This window comes from Suricata suricatta, chromosome 5 (assembly GCF_006229205.1).
Source record: "Suricata suricatta isolate VVHF042 chromosome 5, meerkat_22Aug2017_6uvM2_HiC, whole genome shotgun sequence".
Lineage (NCBI taxonomy): Eukaryota > Metazoa > Chordata > Mammalia > Carnivora > Herpestidae > Suricata > Suricata suricatta.
In genome coordinates, this window is record NC_043704.1 from 45,401,353 (window position 1) to 45,417,438 (window position 16,086).

The following is a 16,086-nucleotide window of genomic DNA, read 5'->3' on the forward strand; positions in this document are numbered from 1 at the left end:
TTTCTATGACAGTAAATCAGAAGCATTCAATATCAAGTATCGTTTCAACTGGTGTGAAATTATAATTTTTCTTTAAAAATGTTATTCTCTTTCATATGTAGAAGATGTGCTATGTTTTGTGGAGAAATTCAACAGAATAGTCATAAGTCCTTGAATACACTTGGGTAGGTGACCCTTCTGATAACATTAATAATAATGGAATTTATCTTAATACCTCAAGAGATTAATATATCCCTCTATAACTAAATTAAAAATTGGTTATATTTTTTTCCTTTATATCTCTTCTTTTTTAACACTTTCTTTATATGACACTTAAAAATATTCTCCCTGTTACTTTCACATGCAGGAAGGAAAGTGGATTGTGCATAGTTAGTTTAAAAAACAAAAATGAAACTGAATGCAGAAGTAACTGAGGCCTCTTTTAACTGTAGGCAGTGAGAAGAAAACAAAGGATGCTATGCAATTTTAAAAAAATGTTATCATATTGGAAAATCCCTGTCTTCTAAGATATCTCAACTTTGGGTCTTGAGGCTTTTTTCTCTTGATTTATTCATTTCATTCATTCAACAAATATTAAAGAGTTGTTTATTATATACTAGGCACTTTGGATAGAATAGAAAATAGAGATGTTGAGGTCCATGGCTTCATGACTTACATTATAGTTGACCTGGTCAAGGGGAGATTTTTAAATGGAGGAATACCTACCAAATGTGTAAAATAGTTAAATGTGAATTTCACAGAAATTTCAAGCAGACACTGACACTAAATATATTATACTAATACTCTCAAGCCAAAGATCCCAGGAACACACTATAGTATAAAAAGTTGGGTTTATTATTCATTTTAGCAAGGGAAACACACACAGCATGTGGAACTGTGTTGTGTGTCAGTAAGGGAAATTTAAAAAAACCTTTTAAAGGCTTTGGGCTTTGATTGGGTGATTTAGGCAATCCAAGGAAGCAGATTAGATTAGATGCTGTCAGAAAGCAGCAGCAATTCTGTAATTGACTTTGTGATTATTTGTTTTTTTTCTACTAAGAATTTCTTATTCTGTTTATTGACACACATATAGTTGATACACAATGTTACATTAGTTTCAAGTGTACAACATAGTGTTTCAGCAGTTCTTTGTTATCCAACATTTATCCCAAGTGTAACTACCACTTGCCACCATAAAACACTATTGTAATACCATGGACTATATTCCCCGTGCTGCACCTTCCATCTCTGTGACTTATTCATTGCATAACTGGAAACTTGATCTTCCCACTCCCCTTTGCCTATCCCTCTACCCTCTTCTCTATGGTAATCACCAGTTTGTTCTCTGTATTTATAGATCTATTTCTGCTTTTTTTCTTCATTCATTTTGTTTGTTATATCCCACATATAAGTGAAATAATGTGGTGTTTGTCTGATTTATTTCACTTAGCATAATACCCTCTGGATCCAACCATGTGGTTGCAAATGGCAAAGTCTCATTCTTCTTATTGCCTGAGTAATACTCCATAGTATATATACGTTGTGTATATACATTTTCTTTATCCATTTGCCTATTGATGGGCACTTCGATTACTTCCTTGTCTTGACTGTTATGAATAATGCTGCAATGAACATGGGAGTATAGATATATCTTCAATATCTTGTTTTCATTTTCTTTGGGTAAATACCCAGTAGTGGAATTACTGGACCATATGGTATTTCTATTTTTTAAATTTTTTGAGGAATCTCCTCTTGTTTTCCATAGTGACTGCACCAGTTTATATCTGCCAACATTGCTTCACCCTGTTGATGAGGTAAGGATTCTTACCCTAGGGTTATGGGATGCCAAACACATAAGACCCTTTGTTGGCCATATGGGATTGAAACATATTTGTCAATTACATGTACTCACAGCCCAGAGGGGAAGAGGACACCGCACACCACACAGGGCCACCTGAGGTTGTACTTGGGAACCTAGCAAACAATCAGGGTGCTGTAAGAGACGAGCTCTGTAGTCCCAGGAGGATAAGGCACCCTCTGGTTTTCTTAGAAGGATGTGATTGGCTTGTTTGAAACATTCCACAGACTGGCAGGAAAGTGAAACCTGCTACTTGGAGATAAGGAAGAACCATTTTATAAAGGGATATTTGGCTAGAGGACCATATATATGGGAGCTGAGTGGGAGGGAGAGCCTGTAGGAAGGCTGTTTGAGGCCTTCCCAGTTTCCCCTAGATATTAAAGCAGCACATATTTGGCTTTAATTTTAGGACTTACACCACAATATCTTAATGCATCTTATCTTTACAGAGGAGAGACTAGAATAAGGGTAAGGATATAACTGGTAAAGAAATAGCCATTACTCATTCCAGCCAAGAGAGGAGGGCATGTTTAGTATGTTGGCATGTGACCTTACCTTTGTCTTTGCTTAGGCAAAGTAAGCAGGGGTCTTACTCTGTCTCATTTTCTCATGGTCTCATGGTAACCTTGTCAAGGCTGGTATAGTGTGTGATAGGAGAGTAACATAGCCCAGCTCTGAGATCAAGGCCAGCTTCTGATTGTAGAGCCACTATTTTTTTCTTTCTCATTTAGAAGGAACTGATGGTGATGGGGATTAAACTAGATGGATTGATTAGAGAAAGTTTTCTGGAGTAGGGACCTCAAATCTTGGCGATTAGTGCTAATGAGAAACCATCCACATGGAGAAGGATGGCGACAAGGGAGGAAAGGAGACAGGTTGTGGAGAGCATTCCTCTCAGAGGGAAATAGCAAGTGTGAAAAAAGAAATACCTCATTATACCTGAGAGATGTGGTCTAAAAAGCCATCAGAAGTGTGGCTCCTTGCTTCAGTGACTCTCAAGGGGTTAGAGATAGAGGAAACCAGAATATCAGAACATGAGAGGGGGGGGAATTTTGGAAAGCCTCCAGGAGATTGTAAGGTGACAGGCCCTCCAATGGATGGTCCCTCACACCTCCACCATTCTCTCAAAGTTTTAATTTGGTTATGTAGACTTTATAGGAAAAATCTAATACTGATTATTATTATAATATATTAACAAAATATTCACAATAATAAACATCCCAGACAGCAGTAATGGTAGTTATAATCAGAGACCCTGGAGCCAGACTTCCTGGGTTCAAATTACAGTTTTACCACTTTCTAGTTGTAGCTCCATCGGCAAGTTATTTAGCCCATGTATCTCAGCTTCTTCAGCTGTAAAGTGGGGATAATAATAATACCCACCACAAAGGTGTGTTGTCAATATTGAAATATATACTTAGTTTTTAGACCTGGTTCATGGTAAGCAATGTATAAGTGCTACCTGTGTAATAATGATTGGAAAAGAAAAAAACTAGAGTTTACACCATATTCCTGTAGTCAATGAGTTAATGATGCACTAACCAGTGTATAAAAATGTTCACACATCTTAGTGAGGAGTAACTTATCTTACTTATGGCTATGTGCAGGGCCTCAACTCTTGCTAAGAGGACAAAAATATAATGGATCAGTCTTTGACAATATCTTAAACTATGCATTTGATTTAAAATACTTTTATTCCTCTATGATATGTCTGATACATCCGGCCTACCACAGATAAGGGTTTTAATATATCGTGTGACTGCGACTTTTGGACTTTGCCTAAAGAATGCACTAGGAGTCTCAGATCTTTACTTGAGGCAACCATATTTAGTGTCACTGAAATAAGTGTGATAACAGCTTGATGGTGCAAAGTTTGACATGAAGAAAACACCTACCTGGTGATAATAGGATACATAAATTTCAGAGAATATAAAGCCAAAGAAAATTACCACTCTGCCTGTCTTGATCAAAGAACACCAGAGTTTTCTATTCATTCCACTATATTTAAAAGTTTATTTGGATTACTATGAAATGCTAACAGAAAATCACTTGGATTATGGGCCCATGACAGGTGAGGAGTTTTAAAATATTGGTGTGCTTTTATTTTTACTAGCAAACTTATTAAAGCAAAATGAAAGAAAAAAAGAAATGTATGTTTTGTTGTGGATATTTATTAAAATTAACCACCATGATCTTAGAGGGAATTTGAAGTATGTTAGTAGGCAAGCATGTGTAAGACTTTAGCTTAAACAGATGTACATACCTTTTCTCTCAATGTTCAGAGCCTCAATAGAAAAATGTTGGACATCTCTACTAATTCCCTTTTTTTTATGTCTGGGAGAAAATCTTTAATTTTTTTTAATTACGAAACTGAAAACTACAGCTTCTTTTTCCTGTGAACATCAAACGTTTAACCTCCAACAGGTTGAGAGCACCATTAAGTAAAAAAGATTTTTTCTTGTTTTTATGTCAAATTAAACAAGATTTGTAAACTCTAATATCATATGCGGTGAACTTTGGGACCCCATTCTAGTCTGTGTTTTTTCTTTGCTTGTTTTTTGGTTTAACATATAGAGACTAAACTCTCTTGTTAGACTGCTTTCTATTTCTAATAGACATGTTTACACATAATTTAGAAGCAACATTTTGGTTTGTTTTCTTCCTAGTTTTTTTTTTCACTTAAAAAATATCTTAGCCTTTATCCCAAAAGGTAGTTGACATTTAGTTAATTATAATGAGTTAGTCCCAAAAAAATATGGATAATTAAAATCTGTGGCACTTCAAAATTTAATTTGGTCCCCTACTCTTAAATTTACATTGCATTGAACTATTAGCCAGACCTGCTAGCTAATAAACCAACTGAAGGTATTTTAATTTTCATTTATTCTGCCCTTCCAAAGATTCATATAACTTAAAGTACATGAATAGCACTTTACAGTTGATAAGCACTTTTATATATATCATCACTTTTGATCTTCCCAGTATCCTTATTAGGAAGGGACATTATAGAATTATGGAAGATTTTATTATTATCTTCACTTTATAGATTAGTAAATTGGTGATCAAGCATCGTGCTCTTAAGCAAGTGTAGGTAATTGGCCTCAGAAAAGTTAAGTCTGAAATTTCAAGTTTTATTGAATTTATTTCGTCGCACTAAGAAAACTTCCAACCTTCTTTCCCACCATAACTCCACTAGTTACCCTTGTGTCTTTATGGCTTCTGACCTTTGAATCATTGTGTATACTTTTCTCATTCCCTCTATGTCCTCTGTCTGGAATGTCACTGCTTTTCCTGAATATCCAAATTGTGCCTATTGCTCAGTGTCCAGGAAAATTTTCGCCTGCTCCAGGAAGACTTCTAGTTGCCACTGTTTTTACTTAACTAATATACCATTTGCAGAGATTGGTTCTTATGTTCTTGAATATTTTATTTGTTCAGCTAAATTCTTCTGCTAGACTGTAGGCTCCTAAGAATAGAGACCAACTCTTACACTTCTTTGAAACTCACAGCACTCTAATACTGGATATGTGTACATGTATACAAATATATATATATACACACACACACACATATATATATGAACTATACATATATATAATATATATTAAATTTTTGATAAATATTTGCCTGTTATTCATTACTGCCCAATGAAGCCATTGCTGAGCCATAAATCATCTTACTATATTTGTATTCCAACCATGTAACTTGTAAGTTAGCCTGTATAATCCCATATTATAGTTGAGTTCAATGGAGTCATTTCAACATGTTCATATACCAGTTGACCCTAGCATTGATTTCCATTGGTAGTAAAGCTCAGGCATATGGTCTGCAGGATCAAATCCACTACACATGCCTGATGGCTTCCCTGAATAGAGCAGACATTTGACCCATATATCAGTATTGAGAACAGAAACAGGAAATGTTAGACAGTGATTGCTTTTCTATAGAGTTACATTAGCATCACCCATTCTGCTAGTTATAATTTCTCTGCAGATCAGGGAGATCTATCAATGGCAGTTCCTGTGCCTTACCATATGAAAATGCATCCTGTTATTCATTATAAATGATGCTGATCAAGCATGTCATCATTATAAGTTTAATTTTTAAGAAAGAAATCTCCATATGGAAATGACACAGTTGAGTCATTATGTTAAAAAAAATGGTAACTTATGACAATTCAGTTCTTCAGGAATGTAAATATTCTGCTTAAACAACTATTTTTGTTCATATTTTAAGGGGAATTTGGAGAAGTCTGTAGTGGGCGATTGAAGACACCAGGGAAAAGAGAGATCCCCGTTGCCATCAAAACTTTGAAAGGTGGCCACATGGATCGACAAAGAAGAGATTTTCTAAGAGAGGCTAGCATCATGGGTCAGTTTGACCACCCAAATATCATTCGACTGGAAGGTGTTGTCACAAAAAGTAAGTACTGATTTTTTTCAATACCTCTTTTATATATCTCTATCTCAGTTCCTTAAAAAACAAACAACCTTCCTAGCAATACCACAGCCATTAAGAGGATAATTTAGTTCAGGGGGCATCTTGGTAGCTCAGACGGTTAAGGATCTGACTTCAACTCAGGTCATGATCTCGCAGTTCATGAATTCTGCCCCGCTGTTGGCTAAGAGCCTGGAGCCTGCTTTGGATTCTGTTTTCTCCTCTCTCTGCCCCTCCTCTGCTCATGCTCACTCACGCTCTCTCTCTCTCTCTCTCTCTCTCTCTCTCTCTCTCTCTCTCTCTCTCAAAAATAACTAAAAAGTATTATTTTTTTTAAAAAAGAGGATAATTTAGTTTGTATATCATCTTCTGAACCCCTCAGAATTGCTATGACATTATCAGAGTTTGCACTGGTCACCAAACAGCTTTGAAATGGTATTTATTACCTGTAAATCATTTGCTAATTTAACATGAAATAATGAACCAAAAGGGCTATATATTTTTTCTAATTTCTATAAGCTGTTCACTTATTCTAAAGCTGTTAAAATTTCAATTAATAGAAGAAACAGTTAAAATATTTTAGGTCATTAAGATAAAATACTTCTGCTTGGGAAAAAATTTCATGTATAAATATGGGTGCTTTATCTGAAGTAAAACGTCTAAACAAAAAATTTTATATGGAATTCATCTACATAAATGCTATTGGAACCAAATTACTTTAATTCATATAAATGGAAAAAAGAATTAAAACTTTGAGGGGGGAAAATCCTATTTTTACAGAAATAGTGAGCTCAAATGCATTCCTTTGAAGCTTCTTAAAAATATAAAATAAATTTTATAGTCTCAAAAATATACTGCTATATAATCACTTGTATTTGAGTAATGACAGGACATAAACCTTCACTCTATTTCTTCTTATTGACTAATGAATTATAACCTATAAAACCCAATAGAGAATGGCATTAAAACACTCAAAAAATAATTTAAATCTTTGAGAAGCATTTTTTCATAAAACTGATATTTCTTTTAAACCACTTACATGAAACTGAAACTTCATGTCGTATTTGAAAACAGCCAAGTATAAAAGCTTACTAAACGCATATAATTGAGTATGTGTATGAAACTCCTAAGTCCGCCTCACAAGGCATTGACCAGCTTGCTGCCCAAGGGGAACAGAAGATAGGAGAAAGCCTTGAAGGGCTAGAAGACACAGAAGAGTGATTTTCATGACAGCTGTTGCACTGGTGTGTTACTTTACTGACCTTCATGGGGCCTTCCAGTATTTATGTCCTTGTGTTGTTCTTTCCATTGATTCTGGGCTTGTCCGTGTGTCCCTGTGGAAGCACCTTACACATCTGCACATTGGAGCTTGACCTCCTACAACACTGCTCCCTGTAACCCAGCCTCCAACACTGAGCAAAGCCAGTCTACACAGTTTGGGTGAGGCTTCGAGCAGTATTGCAAAGAGGAGGAAAGCTAGAATGTGCAGTCTACAGGTCTACCTGAGCTGCCCGCAGACAGTCTGCACTGAATGCCAGGCTTGTGATAAACCATCTCAGACGTTGCAACCTCTCCTCACTGCCACCACCACCAAACCCAGGTGGCTGCAGCCGCAGTTGACATCTTGTAGAGCAAAGGAACCACCTACCTCGATCCAGTCAACCCATAAAATCATGAGAGAAGGTAAATGTTGCTTTAAGCCACCAAGTTTTAAAAACTTAGAATGCCTTCCCTGCCACTTAAGAGCTATACAACTTTAGGTAAATTATTTACTATCTCTCTTCTTTACTTTCACATCTGCAAAAATAAGACCAACATAACTCCCATGGAGTATAGGAATACTGTAAAGATTAAACTTGTAAATGTATAAAGTATTTAGCCTGGTATGTGTCATAATAAGCCACATTAAATGATAGCCGTTATTGGTGCTACATGCTGGGCACGTTATACATACCGTTGACCATTTCTTTTTCACAGCAACTGCTATGAGTATCATTATCCACTGAGGCTCAGACAGGTTAATTAACCTTCAGAAAGACCTCTAACCCATAGGAAGTAGCATGGCTGGTATTTAGGCTGAGGCCTTTTTGACTCTAAAACCCATGATGTGTGTGGATGTGTGTATATCAGGGTTTTTTTCCTTTTTTTATATCACGGTGAATGAATCAGTTTTATATTTTATCTTTATCTTATCTTAATTAAATAATATTAAATAAATGACAATCTGAATAAAATAATATAATACCACTTTTAAAATAGAGAAAATATTTAGGTTAGCAAAATAAATTATTTCTAAAATGCAAAATTTGTAAAGATCTAGTTATGCCATAATAGCTAGCAAAGACTATACTCTAAAAGAGAAATACAGAGAGAGAAGAAATAACATGTTAATTATTTCATTTATATTTTCTGATTCCCTTGTCATTAATTTGGCATGAACTTTTCAAGTCATCCCTCTGTCATGTCTCTCTGGAAGAAAAAATACAATTTTAAAGTTGGGTTAGGAATCTTTGCAAAGCACTTAATATGATCATTTAAATATAATGTTGATGTCTTATTATGTGTATTTTTGCTTATAATATCTGGAAATGTGTCAAAGAATAAATTCAAAAGTCGAAAAGTATCAGACCTTTATTTTCCTCCTTTGGAAAATCACATCATATGACTTTATCATGTATTTCAATGTTTTATTCAAATATTGTCATATATTTTATATGCATAGATAGATACATAGATACATAGATAGATACATAGATACATAGATAGATAAAAGTAATGAAAAGGAAAAAAGATTTATAAGCCCTATGAAGTAGTAAGATTTATTTATTCTAAATCAACTGAACAGGTTTAGTTAGATAATCTCTGGCACTTGTCTGCCCATTTGAAATACTGTTTATTTCACATAAACAAACAGCCAACACAGTAATTGTTTCATATCTCTAAAATCTTGTCTAAAAATGGGACCAGTAATCACTACAAAGCCAAATTTGTATTTCTTCTAAGTCAGGGTCCTTGTTCCATTTCAAGAAAAAAAAAAGAAGTGCTGGGCAGGAAAGGGAAGAAAAGATCACTGAGAAAGGACTGATTCAATATGCTGTTGAATAGCAATCATCCTTATAGTTTTACCTTGTAAAAGTGAGCCCATATAAGGGTGCTGGGCTGCTGCTGAGGTGGCTGGTAGAGATAGAGAAAGGGGCAATTCCCACAAAGATAAGTGGATGTGTGTGTGTGTGTGTGTGTGTGTGTGTGTGTGTGTGTGTGTTGTGTGTATATATATATATACACACCATAATCTTCTTGACTCAAGTACTATGAGATTTTTTAGGAGAAAGGCAATAAATAAATGAATGCCTCATTCCCATATATACATGGTAATTGTTCCAAGATTGCCCTTAAGTAGCTAAAAGATAGCTAGCAATTAATGCTCCCTAAGGACTACCATATTGCATAAACGATAATACTGACAGAGATAAAGATGAAGCATAGGCTTATGCAATCACGTTAGTAGACTATCCTGAGGTTCTGAGAAATAAACTCACAGATTCTCAGTTGAAAGTAATGCAAAATTATAGATCAAAATCTTCATCAAATCCTTTTATAAATTCTTAATAGGCATACTTTTTATCTTATGTATATGTTTTATCTCCAAGAGATACATATTACAAAGTTCTTGGGAACATTTTGCTCTTTCATATTCAAAGCATATAACTACTTTTATTTTAAACTTGAAAGTTAAATGATTAAAAGCTGCATTATATAAAAAGTGTGTGTGATAAAAGTTGAACCTATTTATTTGATACACATCACAATTTCATTAACCTGTTAAGATATAACTGATATGAACAGAGATTAATCGAGCTAAACCATATGCTTAGCACATACTTTTTGTCCAAGAAGTAAATAGAAGCCATTAGGTCGAGGACAGACTTGTCAACATTAGTAGCATGCATAGTAGCAATTTGTAACTGGTAAGGTATACACCAGTGTCATTAGTTATGTAACCAAAAGAGAAAGTGCTACACTTCTATAAAAAGATAAAGATTAGTGGTTAAATGATGAAGAAATACGGTGCAGTAACCACACTCCGGAAGCCTGGGCCCACAAGTTTGAATCATGATGATGGAAGGAACAAGAGAAAACTAATGAAGTGCCTATCTCCCAGCTTAGAAGCTGATAATTAAATTTAGATATACCAACTATATCTCAGATAAATCATAGATCTAGTAAGGAGTAATAGAAACCAATCAGGATAGCAAATAAATTCCCAAACAGAACTTCATTTCATTGTAGGACTTTCCTAAAGACATTCTGTGGGGACAGTTCAGGAGCTGTAACAAGAAAGTGCTAGCATGTCCAAACCCTTTTTAAATATGGCAAAGTATTGTGGGTTCCTTTCAGACAGTTTCAGTGGGTCTGCACAGGCTCCAGGAGAGTGGATTGAAGTCAGTCAAATAGATTGTACAGTTGCTTCACAAGAACTGCCACTCTGGTTCCAGAATTGCATTCTACTTGTCAAGAAATACATTGCCCAAGATTTCTGACTCTTACTGTTGCTGCCAATATGACGGCTGCCTCTCCACCTGGTGTGTACCCAGCTGCCAGTTACAGGCTCTTAGCCGAGTTCTCCAGATCTTTAGGCCTCAGTTTTTGTATATATTTTTATCTGCACTAAAGATTGAAAAGTTCAGAGTGGACTCGAAAACAGTAAAGGTCACATTAGGCCTAATATTTTGTGTTCCATTCATTTGCCAAAGGAAAAGGGTCACAGATGTTGGTGAGGAAAATTTGTACCCATGATAACTTATCACCCCACTTCTACTTTTTTTTAAATAACTTCAGGTTTGTATCAGTAATCCAAAGAGAAGATAGAGAGGTTCCTGAAAGAAACAAAATGTCCCTTTAATAAAGTTCTATCTTAATCTATGAAGAGAAATATAGGTAAAGTTTTCCTGTAAAGCAAAATCAAGGTTTGGATATTTGGAATACACATTATAGGGATAAATATCCTGCAAAACTGATTCTAATAAAATAAATTAGATGGTTGTTCCCCCCTGAACTCCCAACTGTCCTCTGGAGTTCAGCCACTCTGCTAGCTAAGATAGGTTAAGAGGTTTGTTCTGCTTTGTTTTCCAAGAAACACCTGAGCACCACCAGGTGTTAGACATTATTGCTGATTGAAACCTAGAGCTATAGAAAAGAAGCACTCTGTGCTCCTGAGAAGCCCACTTGTTGGTGTCTGTCCGTCCGTTGGTGTCTACTAGGAGCAGCAGAGGAGCAGGCCAGTATTTCCCAGTGTGATGTGTGGCGTGTGTTGTTCTGGGTACGGTTATTATTAATTTATCCATTCATTTAATCCGTGAATATTTACTTGCTGGGTGCCCACTCTTCTAGTCAGTGGTAATATGGTATTGAAAAAGAGCTTCTATCTACTGGAGGAAACCAAAAGAAATTAAATTCATGAATATAATTTTAGGTAAAGAGAAAAAAAAAACTGAGTGAAATGAAAGATCAAGCCATGCCAAGATTTGGTAGGAGAGTATTCCAGGCAGAGAAAACAGAAAACCTTGTGGCTAAAAAAGAAGTTGGCATGTTGCAGGCATCCAAACATCAGGAACAAAGTAATAACAGTACAGATTACATAGTCAAAGAGAAAAACTACCAGCAGGCAAAACAGTGAGGAGACCAGTGTAGTGATCCAAGTAAAAAATAATGGAAAACTAGATAAGTAAAGATAAGGGAATAGAATAAAAATCTATTTCCAAGGTTAAATTGAGAGACTTTAGTGACTGATTTCAAATATCTTGCAAGTTTCTGGTTTAACATCAGAGAGGAAATTCTAGAGAAATGCAGATGTGGAGAGAAAATAATGAATTCTAACTTGCGTAAGTTGTGTTTGAGGTGCCTGAGACACTTAACTCCAAGAAGCCTCTGGAACCTGGGTAGATGTCTAAGCTACAGGTGCAAATTAAAGAGTACTCACCAGATGGGTGCTGATTGATAGTTGAAGCTTTTGGGAAAATAATGAATTATAACTTGAATAAGTTGTATTTGAGGTCCCTGGGACACTTAACTCCAGGAAGCCTCTGGAACCTGGGTGGATCTCTAGGCTGCAGGTGCAAATTAAAGAGTACTCACCACATGGGTGCTGATTGGTAGTTGAAGCTGTTGGGAGGGCGAGGTTACCAGAGGTTGAGGAGAACTGTCCTTCACAGGCAAGCTGAAGGTGAAAAGCTTACAAAAGAGACAGAAGAAAAAACTTAGAAGAACAGATTCCTAAGAATTGGGGAGAGGTCAGTAGAGTAAAAGGTGCTGGGAAGGCAAGTGAGACAAGGACTGAGAATCATCTCCTGGGTGAAGCAAGCAGGAGGGCACTGCCCAATACAGCTTATATGAAAATGGTCAGATTGCAGTGGACTATAAGGTACGTGCACACTGGAGTCAGGCTGATAGGTTAAAATGCAAATTAAATTGTGTTGATTTCTTACTTATATTCCAGATGCTTACCATTCTATGTTATTCATTCATTCAAGTGATATTTATTATGTACCTAACTACTGTGTGCCAGGCACTGTAATAAGCATTAGGCATTTGGCGGGAAAAAGAAAGCCAGAATACCTGTCCTCCTGGGTCAGGTCCATACATCTACTTCCTCTGGTTTCTTCTTCACCAGTCTCTTGAATTGTAGATTACATCCATGCCGAATGACAAGAACATCTTAAAACTTACTCTCATTTCTCCCATATATCTCTTCCTCTTCCAAATCCCTGAGGATCTATATGCAAATGCACCCAGCTGACCCTAATGGGTACATAGATAACTATAATATGAGAAGGATGTTGGTACCTAGAAGGCCCAGATGCCTCTGGAGTTACCAGCCTCCTTTTTTTTCCAGTCATGTAAGGGGCAAGGTCACTTGCTGAAGTGATAGGTAAAGGACTTAGGGTATTGGTGAATATTTGAGGTAGCCCCTGAGAAAAGTATGAAAGGAAACTGATCAGGAAAAGTTAGAAAGATTGTGGCTATCACTGAGGACACAAGAGAACTTGGAGATCGTGACGGAACTGCTAACTCAAAGAGTGTGGTTAACAAATGGGAGAAGGTAAAAGGAAAGATGAGAGGCAGCAAGAAGAGAAGAAATCCTGATTTTTTTAAATCTTTTCTCTCTTCTCCTAATATTTACTATTTGCTGTTACTGAAAATAGTGATGAATTATTCTTGTGCAATTTCTGGAGTCTCAGTGGATTCTTGGGATATTTGCTGCAAAGTATTTGCCACTTGGAGTTATAATGTATACATATTGATAAATAGAAAATGAACTAATTGTGACTATAACAAATAGTAACAAGATGACATCATCCGGTAGCCTTCCACACCTCGCTCTGTTCAAGCAGCACTGGGGCTAAGTGGATCAGTAGCTTATACTCTGCTGGAGTGTAGTTCCCTACTTAGCAGAGAGAATGTACTTCTTTAGTATTCAGGAGGAGTTTATTCTTGTTCCTTCCATGTTTAAGTATCTGTGTTTTCTCAGGATCATTCATTTTAATCACCTTCCTAGATCTGCTTCTAACTTAATCTCCTTCCTGTGGTTCTCCCCTCTCCCTAACCAGCCTGCTAATTATTGGGTAGACTGTAATAATATGTAACAGGTTAAAAATTCTAGTAACAAGTTGCTCAATGTGAAGATGGCATTGTAAACTATAGAACTAGGGAGAGAAAAAGGAATATAAATACAATCTTATGTATACCTAATGCTGTCCTTTAATATCTCAAAATCAAATTAAATAGAATTATCTAGAGGGTGAAATCTTACTCATTTTCAAAAGTGAAAGTTCCTTCCAAATCATTCATGATGCAGGTTTTTTTTTTCTGGTGAAAAGTTTGATGTTGCCAAGTTTGAGAAGAGCTAAAGATAACTCTCTATAATAGACATAAATTTGCATCATGACGTCAGGAGCATGAGAACCGTTCTGCAGACTGGAAGTTCAGGCAGTCAGTGATTACTCAGGAGCTTTGACCAGTTTCCTGACTGGATGAAGACCAGTAGAAGTCTTAATCACTGAAAATAATTATGGGCTCCTTGCATATGTGACTTCTAATAAAAAACTAACCAGGGACTCCTAGGTGGTTTAGTCCAGTAAGCGGCCAACCCTCAGTTTGGCTCAAGTTGTGATCTCGCAGTTCATGGGTTTGGGCCCCATGTTGGGCTCAGCACTGACAGTGTGGAGATTACTTGGATTCTCTCTCCCTGGCTCTCGGCCCCTCTCCCTACTTCAAAAATAAAAATAAAAAACATTTAAAAAAACCCTAAAGTTAATGAATAGAAATTTAGCAAGCTCCTTATTTAACCTCATGATGAATATTTTAGTGCTTATTTTGTTGTTGTTGGAATATGTTACTCTGACTTTTCTTAAATTTTCACTTTGATATAATTTCAAACTTAAAGAAAAAGTTATGAAAATAATATAGTTTCCATATAAACTTCACTTAGTTTCCCCTGATGTTAATACTTTACATAACCATAGGGTTGTTATCAAAGCCAAGAAATAAATATCAGTACAGAACTACTTACCAAACTACAGAATTTTGTTTAAATTCTGTCAGTCTTTTTCACTACTATCCTCATCTGTCCTAGGGTCCTGTCTGAGTTCCCACACTGCTCTTGTTTATCACATCCCCTTAGTATCTTCTAATCTGTCACAATTCTGCAGTCTTTCCTTGTCCCTCATGACCTTGACACTTCTCAAGAGCACTAGTCAGTAATTTTGTATAATGACCCTCAGTCTGGATGTGTCTGTTGTTTTTCCATAATTTGATTTATGGTTATGAATGTTTGGCTAGAGTATCACAGAAGTTATATATCTTTATTAGTGCATTGTATTCTGGGAAACATGATGTCCATATGCCTTATTCCTGGGATGTTAACATCAATCAGTTAAGGTGATGTCTTCTAGATTACCTACTGTAAAGTTACATTTCCTCTTTCGTAATTAATATATATTTGGGGGAGATAATTTAATTATACAAATATCCTTTTGTCCTCAAGCTTTTCCTTACTAATTTTATCATTCATAATAGATCTTGCCTGCAATAGTTATTACTGTTATATTCTAATGGAGTTTATTCTGTTTCTCCAGCTCTTCTGTGTTTATTAATCAGAATACTTCTTTAAGGAACAGTTATATTTCAGAATGTTCTATAAATGGAATTATACAATATGAGGCCTTTTGAGTCTGGCTTCTTTCTTATAGTGGAATGCACTTGAGATTCATTAACATTTGTTGTTGTTATTGTTGAGTAGTATTTCTTTGTACGGATGTACCAGAGTTTGGTGATGCATTCAGTAGTTGAAGGACATCTGGTTTGCTTTCAGTTTAGAGGATTATTAGTAAAATTGCTGTAAACATTAATGCAGAGGTTCTTGTGGGAACACATGTTTACATTTATCTTGGATAAATGCTTGAGTATGGAATGACTAGATTAAAAGATAAATATGTGTTTAATTTTGCAAGAAACTGCCAAAATGTTTTCCAAACTAGATGTACCGTTTTACATTCCCATTGGTAATTATGGGTTTCAGTAGTTCTGTGCTATTGACAATACTTAGTTTTGTAACTTTTTAAAACATTTTAGCCATTCTAGTGAATCTATACCAGTATCTTATTGTCATTTTAATTTGCATTCCCTAATGACTACTAATTTTGATCTTCTTTTCATGTTTATTTGCTATCCCATATATATCTTCTTAGTCAAGTGTGTCTTCAGATTCTTACCTAGTTTCTTGCAGTGGGTTAGTTTTTTCTTAATGTTGAGTT

The 16,086-nt window shown here is 35.8% G+C and overlaps 1 protein-coding gene across 2 annotated transcripts in view; it reads left to right on the forward strand.

The window, feature by feature from the left end:
* The window catches only part of EPHA6 (EPH receptor A6), an 852,931-nt gene that overhangs the window by 659,661 nt on the left and 177,184 nt on the right, over positions 1 to 16,086 (forward strand). For both annotated transcript variants that reach the window (XM_029939169.1, XM_029939170.1), the window contains one exon: positions 6,074 to 6,259. In XM_029939169.1, coding sequence (XP_029795029.1) covers positions 6,074 to 6,259 — 186 coding nt within the window. The remainder of the gene's footprint in view (positions 1 to 6,073; positions 6,260 to 16,086) is intronic.